Genomic DNA, 26,865 nt, shown 5'->3' with positions numbered 1-26,865 from the left:
GTAAATATTTTCATGTATTTACACTAAAACAAAGTATAACTTCACAAAAAATGTGAATAACCTGAACAAATATGAACAACCTGAAATGTCTTAAGAGAAGTAAGTGCAATTTTAACAATATTCTGTCTGATATTAAATGTTTTGTGTGTTTGTAGATCCACTGTGATCTGTAAGTTATAATGTACATGTGGAAATGATAAACTGAGGCAGAATATTGTTAAAATTACACAGATTTTTTTCAGTTTGTTCATGTTATTCACAACTTTTTAAAGGATAGTTTGTAGATGTAAACCTTTTCATAATGTAAATTTACTTTTTTTGCTCTAAAACATAGAGAAAAGTTTGGAGTTGACATTATTTATATATTATTATGTTATTATTTTACTAGTTGGGCCCACTGCAGATCAAATTTAGCTGAATGTGGAACTGAACTAAAATGAGTTTGACGCCCCTGATGTAGATGTTCATAAAAATCCAGATTAAATTCAAAGGTTATTAGATGAAATCAGAAAAAAATGAGGAAAAAGTGACTGTTTCAACAAAATATATCATTAATTGAACATAAATGCAGTGTGTCCATCAACTGTCAGTAGCTGGGTTTCTGTTAACCTCAGAAATGCACAAAATGTAAATTGCACAATAGAAAACTGGTCATGGAAACACCGAAATGTCACAAAAACAGTTTGTCATAGCGTGTAATAAATAATAATACTATTGTGTGATGATGTGGTTTTTGTACGAATCCCATCAAGACCCCTCTGTCTGAGACCAAGACAAGACCGAGACCAAAGAGAGTCGAGACCAGATGAGCTGAGTCCACGACAAGACCGAGACCACAAAAAAATGGTCTCATTACCGGTCTGGAGAAGTCCATCCCTGGTAGATGCTTTTGTTTGCCTGCAGCTGTTTGCGTCTCTGAGGATGAAAGCCATTTATCAGAACCACTACTACTACTGTTTTCCTTCTGAAACAGAGACAGGTCTGAAAGAAAGTTTGTTTTCTTTTCCTTTTTTTTCTTTGTTTTTTTCCCTCAGAAAAAAACTGTCATTTTGAAATGCAAGGGGCGGGGTGACAGAGAAACCATGTGACACTGAATAATTGCATTATCAAAGCATTAATTAACAGTTCATTAGTAAAAAATTAATACCTGCTGCTCTAAAACAGTGACAGTTTAACAAAACCTCAGATGATTTATTAACCATCTACAAACGCTTTAACAAAACCACCTCATCCAGTCTCATCTTAGAAGTTACTGAAAGTGGAACCATTTTTGTCCTAAACATTTCGACACACTCCTCCATTTTGTGGCGTTTCGTACCTTTGGTGTGAACATGTGTCGAATCCCGTCCACGGAGCCCTTCAGGAGCAGAGCCCGAACCAGGAAGCAAATCAACACCACGTACGGAAACAGGGAGCTGAAGTACATCACCTGCAGGAAAAAAGCATCCTGTCATCAAGGCAAGGCAGGTCTATTTCTATAGCACATTTTTGTACAAGACAATTCAAAGTGCTTTACATAAAACATTACAGCTGAAGGCATGAGAAAAACAAACAAACAAAAAAACAAAATCAGATAAACAGATAAGCTGATAAAACAGATAAAAACTTTAAGCTTAAAAGAACACAAACTATCCAAATGCAGCTGAGAACAGGTGGGGCTTTAACCTGGATTTAAATAAACTGAGTGTTTCAGCTGATCTGAGGTTTTCTGGTTTGAGTTTGTTCCAGACATGAGGAGCTTAGAAGCTGAACGCAGCTTCTCCATGTCTGCTTCTGACTCTGGGAACTGACCACAGACCGGTCCATCAGTGAATGGACCGACCCGAGGCCAGAGGGTGGAATATGGACCACAGGGACATGATCCTACCCATATGTCAGCTACTGACAGTGTAGGGGAAGTTACTTTTAAAGAGTAACTTTTGCTTGTTATGTCTTTAAAAAGTAATCCATTACTTTATGTAGTTGCCCTCTATGTAAAGTAACTTTTTATGTTACTCATTACTTTTACATTACTTTTATGTTGCTGGACTTTGGGCACAACCACATATTTGTTCCTAAATGTGTAGGGCTACATAAAGTTCTACTATGGAGGACAAACAGGTATAAAACACATAAGGGCTTATCATTTTTTGTCCAACTCTTGTTTAGTTACCGGGTGAAACAAGGTGAAATGAGAGCCCGCAGGCACAGCTGTTTGACTATCGGATGTTTACATCGAAAAGAACGTGTTTGCCCACGCCCAACAGTCTGGAGCATGCATATAATACTTAGGATGTAAAAAAAAAAAAAAAAAAAAAAAAAAAACTGGGGGGAAAAAAATTACACATGACACTTGTCAAATCTGTCTCTAGGAAAAGTAACATTGTGCTGAATTGAGAAAGGAATTATGTTTTGTTACCAAATTTTCAGTAGTAACATGTTACACTCCTTTTTACCCGAAAAAAGTAGTTACGTTCCTGTAACTTGTTACTTTGTAATTTGTTATTTTATAACTGTTACTTTGTACTTCGTAACTTTGTAACACTGGCTACATATCACCAAAACATCACCCAGATTATCAGTAACAGAATAAACGAGAAAAGCACTTGGAGAGCGCACACCTCCGCCAAGACAGATCAGCCCCCCCCCCCCCCCCCCCCCATCACCACCAAACTGTAATTATTTGTTCCTTGTGCCAGTATCAACATTTCCTAAAAATTTCATCAAAATACTTCCAGAACTTTTTTAGTAATCTTGCTAACAGGCAGACAAGCAAACAAAAAATCCCCCTCCCCAGACAGACAGACAAACAGACAGACAGACAGACAGACAGACAAACAGACAAACAGACAGACAGACAGACAAACAGACAGACAGACAAACAGACAGACAGACAGACAGACAGACAGACAGACAAACAGACAGACAGACAAACAGACAGACAGACAGACAGACAGACAGACAGACAGACAAACAGACAGACAGACAAACAGACAGACAGACAGACAAACAGACAAACAGACAACAGACAGACAGACAACAGACAGACAGACAACAGACAGACAGACAGACAGACAGACAGACAACAGACAGACAGACAAACAGACAGACAGACAGACAGACAGACAGACAGACAAACAGACAGACAGACAAACAGACAGACAGACAAACAGACAGACAGACAAACAGACAGACAGACAGACAGACAGACAAACAAACAGACAAACAGACAGACAGACAAACAGACAGACAGACAGACAGACAAACAGACAGACAGACAGACAGACAAACAAACAGACAGACAGACAAACAGACAGACAGACAGACAGACAAACAGACAGACAGACAGACAGACAAACAGACAGACAGACAGACAGACAAACAGACAGACAGACAGACAAACCCTGATGAAAACATAACCTGACTGTCTGTCCATAGTCATAGGGGTTTAGCAGTTTATGATCACACTGTTTTAGATATTTGTTGTATTTTGTGTTATTTTTCTTTCTATAATGCTGTACTTTTGACACACCTCAGCTGATCTGAACCTCAGACATAATGATAATAATAATCTGTCGAACCACAGCAGCAAACACTTAATAAAACTGCACAAACCACTTTAATCAACAGATGAATAACTGAAAGGGTAGAAAAAAAAGGTAAAAGGGCAACAATGGAAACAAAATGTTGTTACGTGCATCATAAACTGAAAAAAGTTCAACTGAGCTGCATTCAGAGCAGGTTGTTGTGTTGCTTTGACCTAGTTTTTCTTTCTTTCTTTCTTTCTTTCTTTCTTTCTTTCTTTCTTTCTAGTTTTTGTTTTTTTTAATCATAAATTAGATTATGTGTTAACCAGTCCAGGGCTGAACACTTAATCTTGGAGTTGAATTTGAGATAAACATGAATAATAAGTAATGGATAAATATTGTTTTGTGGTTTCAGTGTTGTTACTGTTACAGAAACGTCTGTGGGTGTGACATATGTAGCACCACCTGTATATTTTATAATAATACAATAATTATAAAATACAAATAGGACTGAAATAGAAATACTTATTAATACCAAGAATTGTGAAATAGTTTAATATGGAAGTAAACACATCATGGTGAGGACATAAAGATAAGGCCTGCTTTTCATATCTGGACAGTTTGTGCTGAAAAGCTTTAAGATAAAACTGACCTTCCTTTATGAACGACAACAAACTTATGAAGCTGTGGATTACGTCCCAGACATGTCACAGCAGGTGGAGTTAGGTTTTTGTGTGTTTCTTTTACATCTCAGACAAAGTGAAAATGGAAATGAACTCCTGTGATGATTTAAAACACTATAAAAAGTTGCGTAACTAATATCAGCAGGTTTTGGGGCTGGATTTGCAGGTTTTTCAGCAGGAAAAAGGCCCTGGTACTCAGGTGTTGAACCAGAGGATTTCCATTTTATGCTGCTTTACCCTCCTAAGACCCACTGTCCACATTTATGGACAAGAGTTTCACAACTTTATTCAAAAAGAAAAAGAAAAGAAAACTGTCCACCACAAAGGACATTCCATAAAAATTTTAAAAACTTCATCTGAAAAAACTGTTGCACCATGATGTTTCCAATATAAGCACTTATTTAATAAAAAAACAAAAAAAAAAAAGCTGGTACTTTGCTGACATTTTCTGGGTCTTAGGAGGTTAAACGTCTACTCCACCACATCTCAGAGGCTCCTCTACCTTCATCTGGCAGCTTTAATGGATAACATGGCCAGCTTTAAAATACAACAGAATTAAAGATTCATCAATTAGGATTCATGTCTGTTTCACATTAGTGAAGTAAATCACATTGATTATTTTGTATTTTATGCGTTTTCAGTTGAACAATTATTTGCATCGGCCAAAAAAAACTGTACAAACGTGCAACAAACAGACATGTCTGAAAATGATAAATAACTTGTCCTTTATTCCAGAAGCAACTGAAACAACAACCACAAAAAGTATTAAAAAAAATAAAAGGATATATAAAAATTATCTATATTTAACCCTTTGATGCATGAATTATGAGAACCTTAGTCAAGATTTTTTTTTTTCCTGAGTGTTTTTATTCCTCTTTAGGCATGAAAAAAAAAAACAATGTGATTGAATTTTTTAATGAACCTATTTTTTATAGAGTGACAAAAATGTTATACTGTGTGAAAACTATGAAATAAAAACATTTTTAAGGCAGCTAATCGGATGTTTTCTCACATTTTAACATACTCTAATACTAGTTATTACTCACTTTATGGAGATAATATACAAAAAAAAAAAAAAAGTTTTGTTTAAAAAAACTGTTAATTACAGTCTAGCAACTGATTTTCACTCAGACAGGTTAGTGCAGATCAGGTTTATCTAGAACAACAGTTACAGTAATGGTATGAATTACAGTGTATGGGATGATGCATGAGCGTCTACTGTGTCAGCTGATATGGAACTAAAACAACCAAACCCATGAATATACGTAAAAGAGAACAGCTGGAGAAGAACTGTCCACTGGAGGGACCACTATGCATGAAAGGGTTAAGAACAGTATAAAGTATAGATAAAAACATCTAGATTTCAATAAATTGTAATTAAGTGTTTTTTAAAAATCTGTTTGAGTCAACTGATTATGTTAATCATTTCAGCTCTAGTGTTTACATTTCTATGCTGACGCACACATGTTTAAAGGGGCTCATTTTTTAATAAAAATGCCAAAAAATAAAAGATTTTGATTTAAAAAAAAAACTATACAGGGTCTCAGACAACCCTATCATTTATAATAAATCAGTTATGGAACAAAGCAGCACTTTTACGTCAATATTCCAATATGACTCGTGTACTTTTCATGCAGGACTGTTATGTGCAGATGCATTGGTCTTATTACTGCAGGACCTGGGTCTGGGTCTGGACCTGGACCTGGACCTGGATCTGTCTGTCTCTACTGCCTGAGTGAAAGCTTTAGTCCCATTATGATGCTAATTAGACAGCGGGCCTCCCTCTGCAACATGCTATTACCCAGAAACCTCCTGTGCATAACCGGTGAAAGGCTGAGCCTGCAGGTCTGACTCAGCGCCACACTGTGCTTTAAAGATCTGACAGCATGGGCGTGGACGTGGACGCCCCAGGGATGGTTTAGGGTTGAGTCATGAGCTCAGTCAGTGATTCAGAGACACGTCGTCTGCTACATGGTGGTCCACATGGAGCTCTGAGGGACGGAGTAGCGTACATCTAACACAGGGGGGTCAAACTCAGGGACCACGAACAGGCCAGAATGAGCTCATGCAGGTCAGACCAATCAAATAATAACAGTGAAAAAGGTAAAATTATGATGAAAATGTTTGCATCTACAAACTACTCTTTAAAAAATGTGAATAACATGAACAACTAAAAACTTCTTGAGAAAAATAGGTGCAATTTTGACAATAATATGCCTTTACACCAGTGTTTTTCAGCCTTGGGGTCGCCTGGAATTCAAATGGGGTCGCCTGAAATTTCTAGTAATTGATAAAAATAAAAACGTACTAATAAAAAATATATGGTGAGTTGAGAGACAATCACAATCCATAAAAGACATGACAAACTGAAGCTGAAACTGCAGCACTGTGGTTCTGTTTATCTGTCAAATGTTCATTGTGGTCAGTTTCAGATGCTGCAGCTCTTTCATAATTCATAGTTTCAGTTCTTGTTTGTTCAGTATTAATTGTCCTCCTTGTAAATCCCAGCTGGACTGACTGGACAGATCCTGACCAAGGAAAATCCAATTCTCCCTTTGTGCAGTAATCTACACCTGGATTTACTGCCTCTGTCCACAATAATATACATTATATAGACTAAATGTCCTCTAAAATTAACGTTTATTTGCAACATAGTATAGCAAACTATCAAAAACAAATTAATTTGAGCAAAAAGAAGTCTCTGTTTTGAATGTCTGGGGTCGCCAGAAATTTGTGATGTTAAACTGGGGTCACGAACCAGAAAAGGTTGGGAACCACTGTTTTACACTAAAACAAAGAGGAACTTTTGGAGTTATAGTAGGTTTTTATGGTAATATTTTACTAGTCCAGCCCTCCTCAGACAAAAGCAGAGCTTTATATGACCCCTAAGCTAAAATGGTTGACTGTTAATATCTTCAGTATAATTTGTGCATTTCACAGATTCATCCCACAGTCCAGATTGGACCCTCTGGTGGGCCGGTTCTGGCCCTCGGGCCACATGTTTGACAGCCCTGGTCTAACACTTTTATGTGTTCGACATGAAACTATTTGTAACCAAGGTTATTACCTTTATCGAAAACTAACAAAATAATGAAAACTAGAATTGTAAAAACATTTTCATTAACTGAAATAAATAAAAACTATAATTAAAAGAAAAAAACAATAACTAACTAAAACTGTATTGTGTGTTTATAAAACTAACTAAAACATATAAAAATTATGGATAAAATTCCCTTCGTTTTCATCTTTGTCAGTGTCAGATTGATGTAAAATCGATTTATTTCCCTCAAGCAATTTTATCTGCTGTCACCATATGATATTTAAGGGTCCGTCACTTGTGTTCACTTGTGGTTTCCAGTCGTCTTCTGGTCCCCATTCTACCTGGAAACATGGAGACTAAAGCAGCAGAGTCCTGTCTGGGATTTATTTGAATACGACGACAGAGAAGAAGAGAAAAGATATAAAGAAACTAAAACTAAGCATTTAGAAAACAACAAAAACTAATAAAAACTATCAAACCTGCTCTAAAAACTAATTAAAATGAACTGAATTAGAGAAAAAAGTCCAAACTAAATAAAACTAAACTGTAATGAAAAATCCAAAACTATTATAACTTTGTAACAGCTGAGCACATGAGACGACATAGTAGTGATTAGGGCTGGGAACCTCAGGGTACCTCACGATATGATACGTTACGATACGCAATACATGGCTCACAATAACGATAATATCTCAGTATGGTGATACTGCGATTATTGATATTAGGGGTGGGGGAAAAATCGACACAGCATAATATCACAATATTTTATGTGGCGATATTGTATCAATACACAAATGCCAAGTATCGATCTTTTATTAGGCTCTGAAATTGCAAATATGTACTGAACTTTTGCACATTAGACTACTAAACTATGCTACCTTTTAAATCCACTAGATGGTGCTGTTGATTTATTCCTAGTGAGGTCAGCAGAGATGGACGACAAGGTATGAGAATGAGATCAGGAATATGCCGTCCGTGTTTAGATCAAATGTATAATCTTATTTCGGATTTTTCAACAAGAAGGGGTCAAAGGACATGAACATGACCCACGCAGTTTGCAGGGAGTGTCATATGAAAGTAAAATCCTGTGGGAATACTACGAACATGAGGGTTCACCTCACACACCGCCATCCACAGGCAGCGTTAGCCGAGGACGACAAAGCTAATGCTAAATCACCTAAACCAAAAAAACAACCAACGCTAGACACACTTAGCTTGACAAAGCTGCCTCCCAGTTCAGAACGGGCCGGGAAAAGAACACAGTCCATCACACACTTCATGTGCAAAGACCTGCGCCCATACAGCGTCCAGGAAAACCAAGGCTTTGGCTACATGCTGAAGACGCTGGATCCGAGATAAGTGACGCTGTCACCGCCAAGGTTCTGATAGTTTGGGATTTTTCATTATAGTTGAGTTTCATTTAGTTTTGACTTTTTTTTCTCTAATTCAGTTAGTTTTAATTGGTTTTTAGAGCAGGTTTGCTAGTTTTTATTAGTTTTCATTAGTTTTCATTTTTTTCTAAGTGCCTCGTTTTAGTTTAGTTCTAGAATTAGTTTTAGTTTTCTCATATCTTTTCTCTTCTTCACCATCGTGTTCACATAAATCCCAGGCAGGACCTTGCTGCTTTAGTCTCCATGTTTCCAGAGTGGGGACCAGAAGACGACTCTAAACCAAGTGACGGACCGTGAAGTGTCGTATGGTTCCAACAGTTAAAATTGCTGGAGTGAAATAAATCAATTTCATATCAATCCAACATTGACGAAAATGAAAACAAAGGGAATTTTATCCATAATTTTTATAGGTTTTAGTTAGTTTTATAAGCATACAATACAGTTTCAGTTAGTTCTCATTTTTTTCTTTTAACTAGGGGCATTGTACCCATGGTGCCATTGTACGATAACGTCCTCCCGTGCTGCAACATCGGGACACGCGTCAGACAAAGACGCACCAGACACAGAAACGCCCATTATAGTAGGATTATAGTTTTTATTTATTTCAGTTAACCAAAATGTTTTTTCAATTCTAGTTTTCCTCATTTCGTTAGTTTTCATTAACGATAATAACCTTGGTCACTGCGTAAAAATACAGTAGCTCACAAAACTTTGCATTTAGTTTAGTTGGAGTAGACTGTAATGAACAGCAGAGTTTTCCTCATTCAGCAGCGGTATAAAAGACTGAAGCTGAAAATGAGCTGAACAGGCTGAGCTTTATGCTGTTAAAGAAAACAGGTGTTGACAGAGTTTTCCTTTCTGCACATAATTTGTAACTGTAAAAATCACAACATATGACAATACATATTTTTGGCAACATTCAGCATATCGTAATATGTCAAAAATTGCAATAAAATTGTATCGCTGCTAGGGCTGTGTATTGGCAAGAATCTGGTGATACGATACAAATCATAATACTGGAATCATGACACAATATATCATGATATATCATGATATTGTTACAGGCAATTTAAAAAAATTTTTTTTTAAAGATTTTTAAAAAGATTTTTAAGATTTTTTTATTATTTTTATTATCATTTATTAATTTTACATTCATTTATTCATATATATTTTTAAGATTTTTATATGTTTTTAAGATTTTTTTCCTGGAAGAACTGAATTACACCACAAATCCTCACAAATACTAAACACATTTTTATTTGATCAAAACAGGATCTAATGTTATATCACACGATTTTCCTGTGTTAAAACTGAAATTATGTTTTACAGACATTACAGTTTAAGATCCTGTTCAAATGTTCATATTCTATTAGTTCATAACTACATCATAACATTATTTTTGTGCAATCCCAAAAAATGAACTGCCATCTGCCTCTCAGACAGTAAAAAGTGCTTTAAGGATTCTTCAAATAACCATTATTTAATAAAACACTGTTAAATTATAATAAATAAGATAAAAACAATAAAGACAACCAAAAGACAAAAATGAACCTCCGCCATATCTGCATTTGAATAAATACCTAAAATATCGATACAGTACTTTTAAATGTCGATACAGTATTGTGAAATGAAATATTGCAATATATTGCAGAACTGATATTTTCTAACACCCCTAATCGCTGCCTGTGTATTGTGATAATATCGTATCGTGGGCTCTCTGGTGAGTCCCACCCCTAATTGATATATTGTGCTTACTAACCCATGATCTATCCATGTGTTTTTAGGGGTGAAACAAAAACAAACAAAAAAATGAATGTCACAGTTTATATTTTGCATCATAATTTAACCAAAGTACAAACAGTAGAAGAGCAAAAACACTGACAGTGTTTTAGTTGAACACAACTGTAAACAGGAAGTGTTTTATGTGTCTGACAAACACTGACACTATTTAAACTCAGTCAGAAAACACCAGCTCACGTCTCTACAGTCGATCAAATCTATTCAGTAGGAACATAAGGAGCGCCCCCTGGAGGACACGCAAAACAGTAACTGACTCACTGAGGAGGAAGCAGCAAAGAAGTTTACAGCAGTTATATTTGAATAATAATTAAAAAAAAAAAAAGATGCACGATGAGAGCGCAGTTTCTGAAAATCTGCCAGTTTTCAAAAAAAATGGGACGTGACCTGACGTGACACCATGCCGTTTCCATAGCGACTCCATGTCCTTTCCTTCTAACTGCTGGGGTTTCAGTCGTCTTTAAGCTGAATGTTATTTGTAGCGTCTTAAAATATGAATGACAGTGAGTGAGTGAGTGAGTGAGTGAGTGAGAGAGTGAGTGAGTGAGTGAGTGAGAGAGTGACCTGTGACAAACTTCTACTGATGAAGAATCAAACCCCTCATTTCACTCCTGACATGAAGCAGCAACTTCAGTAAAGTCTGAGATTTAATTCAGGATTTTCAGTTTTACTGACTTTTTATTATAGACAGTACGTCTATAAAATCTATCTATCTATCTATCTATCTATCTATCTATCTATCTATCTATCTATCTATCTATCTATCTATCTATCTATCTATCTATCTATCTATCTATCTATCTATCTATCTATCTATCTGTCTGTTTCTCTATCTCTCTGTCTCTCTGTCTTTCTCTCTCTCTCTTTCTCTCTGTCTCTCTCTCTCCCTCTGTCTCTCTCTCTCCCTCTGTCTCTCTCTGTCTCTCTGTCTCTCTCTCTCTCTGTGTCTTTCTCTCTCTCTCTCTCTGTCTTTCTCTGTCTCTCTCTCTCTCTCTCTGTCTGTCTTTCTCTCTCTCTCTCTCTGTCTGTCTGTCTCTCTCTCTCTCTCTCTGTCTGTCTGTCTGTCTCTCTCTCTCTCTCTCTGTCTCTCTCTCTGTCTGTCTGTCTCTCTCTCTCTCTCTCTCTGTCCGTCTCTCTCTCTCTCTCTCTCTCTCTCTGTCTCTCTCTCTCTCTCTCTCTCTGTCTCTCTCTCTCTCTCTCTGTCTCTCTCTCTCTCTGTCTCTCTTTCTCTCTCTCTCTGTCTCTCTCTCTCTCTGTCTCTCTCTCTCCCTCTGTCTCTCTCTCTCTGTCTCTCTCTGTCTCTCTCTCTCCCTCTCTCTCTCTCTCTCTCTCTCTCTCTCTCTCTCTCTCTGTCTACAGTAACTCCATTCTCTCTTCCATCATAAACCAAAAATGGCCCCTTCTCTCCCTCCCTCCCTCTTTTTTTTATGCCACACTCTTGACAATCAAGCCAAGCCAAAAGACCGCGTGTAACCATGGAAACCAAACCATTCTGATCCCTTTCACGCCCACCCACAAAGATGGGTGAGAAATGCAGATAGGGATATTCCTTGCAAGACGCCTTTGGGCACATGTGTGGAGAGGGCATTAATATTCTTTTGTAGCACACGGCGCTGATTAGAGTTCAAAGAGGCCTGGATGGGGCCCCTTCGTCTAAACGTCCATGCTCTTTTCTGCTCTGAAAGGACGTCCACGCACCAGGTATCTGCAGGAACAGCGCCTGGCTCCAACTGGACTGTGAACCAACTTTAACGTGCACTTTGCTTCTGTTCACACTGGATGTGAAAGCTCTGCAAACAGAGGGTTTGGAGTGTGGAGTTTCTTTGTGCTGAGCAGAGCCTTTGTTATTTGAGTATTATTATTATAATTATTTTTCCAAATGAAGCACATTCATTCACCAAACTGTCCTCTTTTACCTCAGTTTTTATCGAACATGCTTTTACAGTGATGAAAGTGAGGAAAGAAAAAAAAAACGGAACTTTTCTGAGCATTTCATTCTGCATGCTCTTAGGTCACAGGTGTCAAACATGCGGCCCGGGGGCCAAATCCGGCCCGCCAAAGGGTCCAATCCGGCCCCTAGGATGAATTTATAAAATGCAAAAATTACTGAAGATATTGATAAACAAGGATGTCCAAATCATTTTAGGTCATTTGAGTCTAAAGTTGATCAGACCAGTACAATACTATCATAATAACCTATAAATAATGAAAACTGTAAATTTGTCTCTTTGTGTTAGTGTCAAAAAAGTAAAATTACGCAAAAATGTTGACATTTACAGACTAGCCTGTTACAAAAAATATGAACATCTGAAATGTCTTAAGAGAAGTATGTGGAATTTTAATAATATTCTGTCTGTTATTTAATGTTTTGTGTATTTGTAGATCCACTGTGATCTGTAAGTTGTGATTCACATGTAGAAATGATAAACTAAGGCGTAATATTGTAAACATTGCACTTATTTTACTAAAGAATTTTCAGATTATTTGTTCATGTTATGTTCAAGTACAATTCATAGATTTAAACATTTTCATTGTAACAGAATTTACTTTTTTCACTTTAAAGTTCTTATTTTATTATTTATGTTATTCATGTTTATATTTTACTGGTCCGGCCCACTTTAGATCATATTAGACTGAATGTGGCCCCTGAACTAAACTGAGTTTGACCCCCCTATCTTAGGTGTATTCTGGTGCACTTTGGGAGCAAAAACCTGTAAAGCATTAAGGTTCAAAATTAATGAAAAAATACATCTCACACAGGAATATGGTCAAATCTCGATATCTCTACTTAAACACTAATTCTCTTACTGATGTACTTCAAACATAATCATGGGTAGATTATGGACAGATGAAGTATCTGTGGTAATAACACTGGTCTCTTACAAACATGAGAAAACAGGCTCATCAAGAATTTCTGATTCCTGCCTCACACTTCAGTTCGTCCCCACGCTGAAGGACGATGAATTCTGACATGATTTCACAGAATATTTAGACCAAATATATCGGCAGTAAAATACTCAAAGCGAATCCACCATCTTGTCTCCAGAGACGCAAAACGGACCATGTGTCATCAACGGACCAATCAGAGCCGTCCGCATTGTAAACGAGCATCTCATTGGTCGAGACGAATGGATTCGAAAGCAATATGGCCGCACCCATGTGACGGACCCAAATAAACATAATTTACAATTTTCGGAGCGATTTATGCGGAATTTTCCAGCTGAAATGTTGCCAAACCAGATAGAAATGATCTGGACACGTTTAATTTACCAGAACATATGCTCAGTTTTCGGAAAAAAAACACGGATTTTTGGCAAAAAAAAGAAAACTTTCATCACTGTTTTAATAGTTTCCAGACACCAGTGGAGCTCTACTAATTGTTCATGTTGATCACATAATTCCTCATTAGCACATGTTTAGTTTAGCAGTAAAATATTAACATAATAACCTAAAAACAATGGTAACTCCAAATGTTTCTCTTAGTATTATTATTATTATTATTATTATTATTATTATTATTATTCCTCAGTTTATCCTTTATACATGTGCATTACATCTTACAGACCACAGTGGATCTACAAAGACATGAAACATTTAGTAGCAGATGTAACATTGTTAAAACTGCTCTTATTTTTCTTTAAGACAATTTCAGGTTTTTGACATTTTTTGTGAAATGTAAACATTTTCATGTTATTTCACTTTATTTACACTAAAACACAGAGAAACATTTGGAGTTGTCTTCTTCTTCTTCAACAAAAAAAGGGGGCAGGATTTTTTTTTTTTTTGTCAGAGTGGGGGGGGGGATTTACATACTTTCAACGTTCAACTCCCAGGTTCTATTCCTCTATTATACAGTGGATCTTACACGAAATTTTCAAAACTTCTAACCCAGTGGTGTCAAACTCATTTTACTTCTGGGGCCACATTCACCCCAATAAGATCTTCATGGAGCTTCGTGAACATCTTCAGTGGTGGAGCTTCGTGAACATCTTCAGTGGTGGTGGAGCTTCGTGAACAGCTTCGGTGGTGGTGGAGCTTCGTGAACAGCTTCAGCTTCAGTGGTGGTGGAGCTTCGTGAACAGCTTCAGTGGTGGTGGAGCTTCGTGAACAGCTTCAGCTTCAGTGGTGGTGGAGCTTCGTGAACAGCTTCGGTGGTGGTGGAGCTTCGTGAACAGCTTCGGTGGTGGTGGAGCTTTGTGAACATCTTCAGTGGTGGTGGAGCTTCGTGAACAGCTTCAGTGGTGGTGGAGCTTCGTGAACAGCTTCGGTGGTGGTGGAGCTTCGTGAACAGCTTCAGTGGTGGTGGAGCTTCGTGAACAGCTTCGGTGGTGGTGGAGCTTCGTGAACAGCTTCAGCTTCAGTGGTGGTGGAGCTTCGTGAACAGCTTCGGTGGTGGTGGAGCTTCGTGAACAGCTTCAGTGGTGGCGGAGCTTCGTGAACAGCTTCGGTGGTGGTGGAGCTTCGTGAACAGCTTCAGTGACTGCACTTATCAGTGACATTTCCAGACAGACACAGACTGTGACAGGAACGGAAATGAAACTGTCTCACACTGAAAACCACAACATCAGCAGCACCACATCTGCTGTTTGTTTGGTCTGTGTCCGCTGCAGACAACAGAACAGAAAGACCACCACGGACGGGCAAACTGCAGAGTTAAAGCAACACTATGGAGTTTTTCAGCCTTCATGAATTTATGAAATGCACACATTACACTGAACATATGAACAATCAGTGATGTTCAAATCCTTTTAGTTCAGGTTCCACAGACAGACAGTTCAATCTCAAGTGGATCAGACCAGTAAAATATCATCATAATATCCTACAAATAATGACAACGACACATCTTCCCCTTTGTTTTAGTGTCAAAACAAAAAAGTAGAATTACTCAAAAATGTTTAGATTTACAAACTATCCTTTCACAAAAACACATATAACCTGAACAAGTATGAAGAACCTGGAATGTTTTAAACAGTCAGTGCAGTTTTAACAATATTCTGTCTGTTGTATTGTATTAAAAGTTTTGTAAATGTCTTTGTAGAACTGCTGTGATCAGCGGCATAATACTGTTAAAATTGCACCAAGGATAATTTTCTAACAACTAATCTTTCGACAAATTTTTCAAATAGTCAAATAATCTAAATGACTAATTAAAAAAAAAAAAAATCAAGTGTTTGTTATTTTGTCATGTCCATTTATCCACTTAGCAGACGTACACACACACACACACACACACACACACACACACACACATATATATATATATATATATATATATATATATATATATATATATATATATATGTATATATATATATATATATATATATATATATATATAGAGAGAGAGAGAGAGAGAGAGAGAGAGAGAGAAGATTTTAATGTAACTTATTTTTAATCTAACATTTCTTTTGACTTTTTCTGTTGCTAAAAGATCTATTTAACGCCAGCATTTTTGTGTTTTTATTGGATGTTTTGGTTATTCTGTTATGCATTTCCACGTTCCTTGTAGTTTTCTTGATCAACATTGTATTTATGTCGGATGTTTTCAGCTCTGGTTTTGTCTCCACAGATCCTGATTCTAAAACCAACATAAAAAAATTCCCTCTTTGTGTAAAAGTTCATATTTCTTAAACATCTACTCTCTACTTTATCTTCTGTTTGACTCTGTTCACATAATAGTGACTTAACTTGCAAACTTATGTATGCTAAATTATGTAAAAACGGACTGTACTGCAGGGGAAAATGTGAAATATTAATTACTTTGGATTTAATCCATCCTGTGTTTGAAATAAGAGGTGGAAGTAAAAACCAAAATCAAAGCTTCTTCTTGGAAGTTGAAAAAGTGAAACTAATTTTTCCAATTAGTCCAGGCTGGACTCTGACCCCTGAAGTGAACTGTTTAATTCCTGTCATATGACGTACGTAAGTGTGGAATGATACACTTAAAAAAAAAAAAGACAAAGAGGAGCAGGTTGAGTTTGAAGACGGTAACCTTTGGCCAGTCCACTAATCCAACAGATAATAGTCACGCTACTGTCAGCTCCACTAAACTAAAGTAATCTGAGCCACAAATCCCACATGAGATCACATGAGCTCTGGGATCATATCTGAGGCTGCACCGATAAAAAAACTGTCTAGTCACATTACACACTCACATCCTCCGACGGCTGAGAAGACTTTCCCAAAGTCTTGGCAAGAAACAGCCTTTTGTTTCTGACACCGTTTCCATTTTACAGAAAACAAGTCCTGTTTGAGTAGACCTGAAACCGCTCATCGATTAATGGACTTGAATCGATTAAAAAAATGATTCAATTACATTTTTCCTGAATCTAAGCTTCATTTCCTTAATTTCTCTGCTGTTAAACATTGGTTCCACTGTTGTGTTTCACACAGACACTTATTATGACGCACATGACGCCAGGATCAACACAAACAACAGAAGAGACGAGGACAAAAAGGTAGAAAATGTCTACATGTTGACTTTTGTCCATTAGATCCATCACTTACTCCTTTAACCTCTGAAGCTTTAACCCAAACATTCTAAATCTGAGTGTGTGTTTGTTTCAGTTGGATGTTAGTTCCATGTTCAGTTGGTGGAAGTTCGTCAGTTGGATCCAAATGTGTTTCAGACTGAGCTGTCAGACTGTTTATAGATGTCACTGGACTGGTCTGTTGTTGTTTATATCTATAGATATTTTTATATATACTTTTATACTGTTGTTGTTATTTCTATATATATTTTTTGTATATTCTTTTACTTTTATACTTTTTCTGGTTGTTGTTTCAGGTGTTTCTGTAATAAAGGAATAAAGTTGTTTGTCATTTTCAGACATGTCTGTTTCACATTTTTTTTCACTGATTCAAATCATCGTTTAATCGAAGAAAATAATCGATAGATTAATCCAGGTGTGTCAAACATGTGGCCAGTGGGCCAAAACTGTCCCGCCAATGAGTCCAATCCAGCCCGCTGTATGAATTTCTAAAGTGCTAAAATTGCACTGAAGATATCACCCCTTTTTTTTAGTCTTTAAAAAAAAGAAACAAACAAAAAATTGCCTTTTTAACAGTATCATGATATATGAGGATATATCATATCATGATCCTAGTATTGTTATTTGTATCATGTCGCCAGATTCTTGCCAATACCCACCCCTAATAACGGCGTGAACATACAAGCTGATAATGCGTATAGATAACACGCCAATTAAAAGTGGCGTGTATATTTATGCGAGTCCCAGTATCACGTTGCTAGGCCAAAGCGCCACAGGGGTCAGCTGATGAAACTGAAAACAGACCGCCAAGTGGACCCACCTTCCCAGAAGACTGGATTCCCTTAATCATGGCGAGGCAGACCATGGACCAGGCGGCCAGCAGACACACAGTCATCTTCCAGTTGAGTCCGCCGCCCTCAGAGATGCTGTCGGAGATGTCCAGGGCCTGGCGGTACCAGTAGTAGGTGGTGGCCGAGCTCTTCTCACACTCAGGCACCACATCTGTCAACACAAGCCACAGTTACCAACCAGTCCAGGTCCTCAGACTGTAGACCGGTTCCAGACCCAGGTGTGAATGTGGTCTTACATGTACTGGTCTTGTTCTTGACGAGTGGACACTCGTGCCACGGCAGCGGCTGCTGGAAGGACTGGGAGAAGTAGAAGAGACTCCAGCCGATGATAACATTGTAGTAAAGAGCCACGAAGAAGCACACCTGAAAGGGAAGAGCACCAGGAACATGTTTAACAGACAGAAGGTCACACCGCTTTGTTTTTATAAAACCCAAACAGCCAACACTCCAACGTCACTTTGTCATAAAAACGTCATAATTGAACACATTCAAGTTAACAGTGAACACCCCAAGACATTACATCTGCGAAAAAACACACACGATTGCATCGAATATTATACAACCTACATTAAACCTACAGGACATGACTGGTTTCCATGGTGTTGTTCATTTAGGTTTTGTATAGCTTATTATTATTATTATTATTATTATTATTATTATTATTATTATTATTATTATTTATTTTACTTATATAATTTATTACTTACTTTTATTAGTGTTACGACTACCATTACTATTATCACCTTATTATTGTTATTATTATAACAAATAATGTTATTACAAATTATATATTTATAATAACATCGTAAAATAATATCTTATTTATTATTATTTTTACTACTAGTACTTCAGCTCTGTTTTCAGGACTGTTTTTATAGTTATTGATATTATTATTTTCTTTTCCCTTTCATCTAATCTAATCTAATCTAATCTAATCCAATGTCCAATTCCATGAATGTATTCCACAGTAAACTAAAGTGAATCTTTGTCACATTCTTCATACCATGTGTTGCATAAACCAGATCATTTCTTGTGGATCTAGACTCTAATACGTTCCAAATGTCTAACACAGCTGTAGTAAATGTTAACATTTCTGTTCATCTTTAACCTCCTGTTGGATCTCATAGACTGAGGCGTCGCTGTTCAACTCACCACACAGCTGGCGAAGCCGATGCCCCCCAACCGGGGGCTGATGTAGTTCCACACCCCGATGCTACCCCTGCGGATCCGCTGCCCCACCGCCAGCTCCAGGAAGAACAACGGGATGCCGATCAATATCAGAAGAATGAGATAGGGCACCAAGTACGCTCCTGCCGGCCAAAACAACACACAGTTAGTAACAGCGAACACAAAGGAAAGGTGGTGGAACGCAGTAACGCATGGCAGCAGATACACCTGTGTATCTGCAGCTGTGCATCCTCATCAACTTTAACTGGACTTCTACTTAACGCTCATCTGAAAGGCTCAGATTCACCTAAAAACACCTAAAAACACACCATCCATCTCATTATCACCCTTTTACACACAACAGACCAAACATCTGCTGAGCAGCATCTACAACTGGAAACAAAGACCACTGGGTTTACTACTGATATGTATATGTATATGTATATGTGTATGTATATGTATATGTATATGTATATGTATATGTATATGTATATGTATATGTGTATGTATATGTATATGTGTATGTGTATGTATATGTGTATGAATATGTGTATGTATATGTGTAGTGTATGTATATGTATATGTATATGTGTTTGTATATGTGTATGTATATGTGTAGTGTATGTATATGTGTTTGTATATGTGTATGAATATGTATATGTATATGTGTAGTGTATGTATATGTGTATGAATATGTGTATGTATATGTGTTTGTATATATGTAGTGTATGTATATGTATATGTGTTTGTATATGTGTATGTATATGTGTATGAATATGTATATGTATATGTATATGTGTAGTGTATGTATATGTATATGTATATGTGTTTGTATATGTGTATGTATATGTGTAGTGTATGTATACGTATATGTATATGTGTATGTATATGTATATGTGTATGTATATGTGTATGTATATGTATATGTGTATGTATATGTGTATGTGTATGTATATGAGTATGTATATGTGTATGTGTATGTATATGTATATGTGTATGTATATGAGTATGTATATGTGTATGTGTATGTATATGTATATGTGTATGTATATGAGTATGTATATGTATATGTGTATGTATATGTGTATGTGTATGTATATGAGTATGTATATGTGTATGTGTATGTATATGTATATGTGTATGTATATGAGTATGTATATGTATATGTGTATGTATATGTGTATGTGTATGTATATGAGTATGTATATGTGTATGTGTATGTATATGTATATGTGTATGTGTATGTATATGTATATGTGTATGTATATGAGTATGTATATGTATATGTGTGACTGAAGTGCCTTGCTGGAGGTCTGTGCTCTCCCAGTGCTTTTCTAGTTTGATGACTTGTCACCGTGCATCTTCTTCTGCATCTCATTTGAGTGGTTTTCAATGGGGTCTAGGTCCAGATCTTTGAAGAGGACTCTTAAATTTTTTACAGACCTCTATGTGTCTCCGCCTAATACGTTCCCTCATCCGTGAGTCTAAAATTACCTAAATTACAGAGGGATTACTTCAGTGCACATTACAAAGACGCCTTTCCTCTCTACAATTAAGGTTTCAGGGTGAATGACTAAGATGAAGACAGGCTGCAGGAGTGTAGTTCAATAAAATACAGGGGGGGGGGGGGCGTCTCTTGTGACCGTCAGGGTCCTCATGAGCGCCGAGGCTGCCAGGCACATGACGGCTCCGACACAACCAGACAACCAGAGAACCTAAAAGTCTTTGTTCACAGGAAATGGCCGGTGGTGAAAAGTGTTGAGCAGCAGCAGCTTCTCCAACACCACGTCTCTTCTTCTGCTCTTCCATATGCTGTAGCTGCACTTTAAAGGTGGTTGTGTTTCTTACATGTGCCAAGTTCTGTCACATCATTTCTGATGCAGTTGTACGAGGCTGGCTTTGGCCTTTTGGCTTCGTCTGTGTCCATTCTGTGGCTCTTTCACAGTAAATGAAACAGTCATGGAGCAGGGCAATATGGGTAATCTGTAGCTTTAATGTTGCGAATCTGATGGATTTCTTTCACTCTGTCATGATTCTTTGGTGTGTTTTAGCACCAAAAGCATTTGGTTCTTCCACCTGAATCTGACTTTGTTGTAAACAGAATTAAAAGTTTGAGTATTTTCAGCAAAAATGAAAACTGAAAAACAGACTCATAAGCACTGACATAACATGCTGTATATGGTATTTAATCTAAATGCACTTATCAGTTACAGTCTTTTAATGTGTCAGTTCAAACATTAAAACACTCATTTTCTGCCTATTTTTGTGAATTACATTAAATCCTTTTTATGTCTATGGTGCACTCTCATATCATTTTAAACATTACAATGAAATACTTTCACATTCAGATTACATTCTTAGGCTACGTTTACATGAAGTCAGGTATCTAGGAAAATGGAGATTTTCCTCTGCGTTTGTGCAAATCGCTTACACAACAACGATGGCCACGCCCACCGAAAACGATGATTGTAAAAACTCTGGTCAAAGTGGGGATTTCAGCAAATCTCTGTTTTCATGTAAATGACGTCACAGTTTTTTGATGGAAATACATTTGTCACCTGTGCAACTATTGGTTCATTTTGTTTTAGCTGTGGTTATGGATGCGTTTAGAGCAGTGGTAGCATTTATGCTAATGCAGACGCTCTTGGTGTGTTTGCACGTCCAAGTACAACTGCTCTGTTCTGGAGGAGCAGAGGACAGAGGACTCAGAGGTCAGCAGTTCAACTACTGACAAACATAACACACACCAGGCCCAGTGTCCGCCACCGCCAGTGTTGGGTTTAACCTGGGAGAACCGCTGTCTGGTGGAACGGAAACAGAAGTAAGGGAAGTAATGGAAGTAACTGAAGTTACAGAAGTAACAGAGGTACCAGAAGTAAGGGAAGTAACGGAAGTAACTGAAATAACTGAAGTTACAGAAGTAAAAGAAGTAACAGAAGTAAGGGAAGTAACGGAAGTAACGGAAAGAAAGGGAAGTAACGGAAGTAAAAGAAATACAGGAAGTAACAGAAGTAAGGGAAGTACTGTTTTGTTGTCATTCTTTTCAGGGTTGTGGTTACTGGTGCTCCATCATCTCACCACACTGCCATCTACAGGCTTGGCATGCTCTTAACACTGTAGATGTTCAGGCCGTATAAGAAGGTTTTTCTGAACACAGTCGCATGTGCACTAGGGGTTTTTTTCAAAACAGAGGGGGAATTATTTATTTTCCAAAATACCTGACTACATGTAAACGTAGCCTTACCCTGAACTTCACTTGCTTTACTGGAACAGTTGGACAGCTGTTCTGCTCCCCTTCCTCCTCCCTCCCACATCCTCAGTTCCTCTTACTATAATCTACAATTAAACACTGAAAACTGTTCTGACACATACACATGTATTTAAATGTTTGTCATTGTGGTTCAGTTAAAGCTAGCCTACATATATTTTTTGTCCATTTGCGCTGCCAAACTAAGTTACTGTTTGGTTTTTGGACATTCTGTCAAAACATCCTGCATATTTTTTTAACTCTATGATGGAAAAACATTAAATAATTTGAACACAGTTCTCCACAGTTCTGCCTTCTTCCTTCTGTCCAAGGACAGTCATGGAATACTGCACCGCTGAAGATCCCCCGTCTTCGCTCCATTTCCACTCAGTCGAAGCAGCTTGACAGGTTGGCGTCCTGTAATGTTTGCTGTGACTCACCAGTGACGGCGTCAAAACTTCCGTCATGGGTGTATTGTTTATTTATAAGATTAGTTTCATCCCTGTTTCGACAGCGTTTATTATTTCATCTGGCAGGACGTTCATTCAGATCCTTTCCTGAGTCGTGCTGTCCCTCCCAGCTTTTCTCTGTGGGTGTAGATCGTAAAAGTGTATTGTCTGACTGTGTCCCAGTGTTTGTGTACGAACCCTTTACTCGTTTCTAATATTAAACGTCTAATTTTGGTTCGCTGAGTACACAGTTCACCCCCGCCCGCCTCCATTGTGTCTTCAGAACCTCGACAGTCTCCCTTGGACATTCCAACACTTTGATGGCACTTTGAGAAAGCAAACATCCAAAACAGAACACGCTGAATCTGTCTAAAACTGTTTTCCTCCTCATCTTCACCTAACAGCACCTGAGGTGAAGTGGCTGCTTTGTCCTGTCCAGGTACTGGACACGTCCACGCCCACATCAGGCCCTTGGGCCCTTTTCAAGTGGCTCAACAACATATTATACTATTATCACCATACAGTCGTTCTTACGTGATGCAGTTGTAAAAATGCAGACGACATTCCAAATAAATCAAAACATTAGTCTTGGGCAGCTGTGGCTTAAAAGGCTGGAGAGTTGGCTTGTGATCAAAGGGTTGCCGGTTCAATTCCTGGCAGAAAGTTGTGGCCACTTAACCCCCCATTTGCTTTTAGGGATGGGAATCGATAAGAATGTAACAATTCCCTTATCGATCCGATTCTCTTATCGATTCTCATTGGATGAGGGAATAAGAGTCCAAACAGGTGTGTTTGCATTAACTGTCTTTCATATTTCCATCTCTGCACAGAAAATAGAACATATACAGTACAGTGTGCACAAATAATAACAGATGACACCAGGGGGTGGCGGCGTGCAGTGAAAGTGAAACTAAACACACTTTACTAATTCCTCTATTGCTGCATTTCCACTACGTGGAACCGGTTCGACTCGGCTCGTCTCCCGTTGTTTCCTTTCCCCTACCTTCAGAAACTTGTATTTGAGGAGGTACGACGTTTGTTTGCCGCACCGGAACTGGAACTGGGCCCAGATGACGGCCTGGTGTTCACTCTGCCGCTAGATTCACAAGCACCGCTGAGTAGTGAATCAAATACGTGACATTCCTGTAAATGAATCCCATGCTGTGGACAAATGTTTGAGCAGACTGGAGGGATTCCACCCTTTAGAAGAAATGGAAGCTTTGACAGTGTTCCAGTGGACCTGCTGTGGTCTGTTTGGACCTGCTGTGGTCTGTTTGGACCTGGTGTGGTCTGTTTGGACCTGCTGTGGTCTGTTTGGACCTGCTGTGGTCTGTTTGGACCTGCTGTGGTCTGTTTGGACCTGGTGTGGTCTGTTTGGACCTGCTGTGGTCTGTTTGGACCTGCTGTGGTCTGTTTGGACCTGCTGTGGTCTGTTTGGACCTGCTGTGGTCTGTTTGGATCATTTCTGCCTCAACGTCATGTTGGCTATGTTCTGACCAAAACAATGCAGCGTACACATGATGTCATCGCACATGTGCAACAAAGGCAGAATCGTTAAACAGCAGACAAATAATTCCAAGGAATCAAGCTGCTGGGATCCGGTTCTCGAAAAGAACCAGTTCTCGATTCCCATCCCTATTTGCTTGATCTGGTGAGCCCACTGTTCCCAGTCTGCAGTGTGTGGTGTGTTCCTGCATGTTCTAGTGATGGGTTAAAAACAGAAGGTCAGCTGAGTTGTGTGGTGCACATCTACACATGTGATCTACATACTGACAAAATAAAGAATCTAAATAAAAAGTAGTGTGGAAATTATGATAAATTAAGAGACAATTTCTCATGTCGACAACACAACAGCGTATCATTTATTTAGTCACATCTCAAAAACAGCAAAAAATCCAAAAAACAAACAGCCCATCATAACAACAACCACAATGCAATGCTCTTAAAGGGACAGCGTCCCTATCCATAGGGTGAGATGAAAGTAGATCGCCCCCACTCAGAATCGCACCATACCAAACATATCTTCAAACACAACACTTTATGGTGAATTATGTTCATAGAGTCCACTAGGCCTGCAGCTATCGAATACTTTAGTATTCAAGTATTCTAAAGAAAATTCTTTCAATTAATCGAGTAATCGGATAAAACTTATTTTTGCCTGGTTAAAGAGCAATTTAAATACACAAGAGGAAATGAGGTATTTCACTTAATAATGAAGGACCAATTGGTTTCCTTTTTATTTATTTATTTTGATAATTAACAGTTTTATTAGTTACATTCATATTGTGCATACGCAACAAAATGTATTTTCTTGACTACAAACATTTCCAGAGAGGCAATTGCAAACACAAATATAAATAAATAAAATTTAATTACTTTCAACTTAGTATTTCTTGTAAGTATCAAACATATACCACATTAATAATTTTTTTAACAAAGGCATAAACATTGCCTTTTTGATGTGCAACTAACTTTGGCAGCTCTAAGTTTCAGAATTTACAGTTTAGACTTCACAGGAATGTGTTGTGGCAGAAAAGAGGCAAGAACTTTTGAACAGGAACTTGGAACAAGTCCATGCATGAACAGTTTCCTGAGAATCAAGGCAATGGCCCCCCCACCTTATCTGTCTGTCTCATAACCTCTAACCAACCCCCCCCCCCCCCCCCAGGGCAGAGAAAATTTCTCAATCATTTTTTGTAATCGGGGTACTTGAATTACTCGAGGAATCGTTTCACCCCTAGAGTCCACTACAGTAGACTACTTTTTATTCTATGACACTGAAGTAGGGCTGGGCGATAAAACAATAACGATATATGACGCAAAATAACTTTTCCTCGATAGAAGTATGAGACATGCTCGATACAATTTCGATAGAATTCATTGGTCCATGTTTTGACAGATATGAGAACAGCCAATCATAATTAAGTAGTGCCGCACTGAACCAATCACAGTAGAGCCACATCAGGTTAGGTCGACGCCCACAGCACAGGTGTAAGAGCAGCTGCAGCACACACACACACACACACACACACACACACACACACTGTTTGGGCTGAAGCAGGAGGTAATGAGTGTTCCCTCTGGAGAACATGTGACCGAGAACTCAGGAACCGGGTTACTGAAAAGGAGGGGTGAAACGGTGCACTCGTTTCTACTGAACTGTTTCAGTTTGGGGCCTTCCATACAAAATGGAGGTGAACTGAATAAATGCATGAAGTTCTACTGTTCGGTCCACCAAATTCCACCAGTGCCATAAAAAACAGCCTCGGTCCTCTCTCCTCAAACATCACACCCACTGCCAGATATCTTGGGGTAATATTCGATTCAGACCTCACATTCCAACCACACGTCAGTAAAGTTCTCCAGTCCTGTTTTTTCCATCTGCGAACCACTTCAAAAATCAAACCAGCTGTCCCACACTCCGACCTGAAAACAGTCATCCACTCATTCATATTCATCCGGCTTCGACTACTGTAACTCACTTCTGTCCGGCTTCAGCCAAAAATCATTGTCCCGCCTCCAACTGGTCCAGAACGCAGCAGCTAGGCTTCTGATTGGTTTGAACAGACGACATCACATCAGCCCTATCCTGGCATCCCTCCATTGGCTCCTATGTGTTTTAGAATTGATTCTAAGATTTAACTGATCATTTTTAAAGCCCAAATGGGTCTGGCCCCAAGTTATATAGATGAGATGCTAGTGGACTACGAGCCAGTACGCAGCCTTAGATCCTCGGGGGGGCAGAGGGCTCCTGGCTGTTCCGAAGTCGAGGCTTAAATCTAAGGGTGACCGCGCCTTTTCCATCAGGACCCCTCAACTTTGGAACAGCCTGCACCAGGAGATAAGGCTGAGGAATCAGTGGCATCTTTTAAATCATTTCTTATAATACATTTTTATAGACTTTCCCCTTTTTCATTTTAATTCTTTTAAATTTGAATTTTATCCTGTTTGATTATTCATTTATATTCTCATACATGATGTTGTTTTATCTCATTTCTTCATTTTTGCATTGATTTGACAGAATCATGTTATGTTATCCCTGCCCTCTTTACTCTGATTCACTTAATTTATTCAAAGTGTCATGCGTTTGCATTCGCTGTACACATCTCTCTTATTATGTTGCTTCTGTTTTAGTATTTTTACTTGTATCTTGTATCCTGCTGTTGTGCCCTCTGCTTTGTCTGTCAAAGCACTTTGTAAACTTTGTTTTTAAAGGTGCTATATAAATAAAGCTATTATTATT

At 38.1% G+C, this 26,865-nt stretch overlaps 1 protein-coding gene across 1 annotated transcript in view; it reads right to left on the bottom strand.

Annotated features, from left to right (window-relative positions):
* The window catches only part of slc6a15 (solute carrier family 6 member 15), a 63,824-nt gene that overhangs the window by 15,753 nt on the left and 21,206 nt on the right, over window positions 1–26,865 (bottom strand). Inside the window, exons 3-6 of the mRNA XM_030136110.1 lie at window positions 18,912–19,069; window positions 17,996–18,122; window positions 17,729–17,910; window positions 1,319–1,429 (exon numbers count right to left, since the gene is read on the bottom strand). Coding sequence (XP_029991970.1) covers window positions 1,319–1,429; window positions 17,729–17,910; window positions 17,996–18,122; window positions 18,912–19,069 — 578 coding nt within the window. The remainder of the gene's footprint in view (window positions 1–1,318; window positions 1,430–17,728; window positions 17,911–17,995; window positions 18,123–18,911; window positions 19,070–26,865) is intronic.

The sequence above is a fragment of the Sphaeramia orbicularis genome, chromosome 6 (assembly GCF_902148855.1).
Source record: "Sphaeramia orbicularis chromosome 6, fSphaOr1.1, whole genome shotgun sequence".
Classification (NCBI taxonomy): Eukaryota; Metazoa; Chordata; class Actinopteri; order Kurtiformes; family Apogonidae; genus Sphaeramia; species Sphaeramia orbicularis.
Note: the sequence above shows the minus strand (reverse complement) of the source record. Positions and strands in the feature narration are given on the sequence as shown.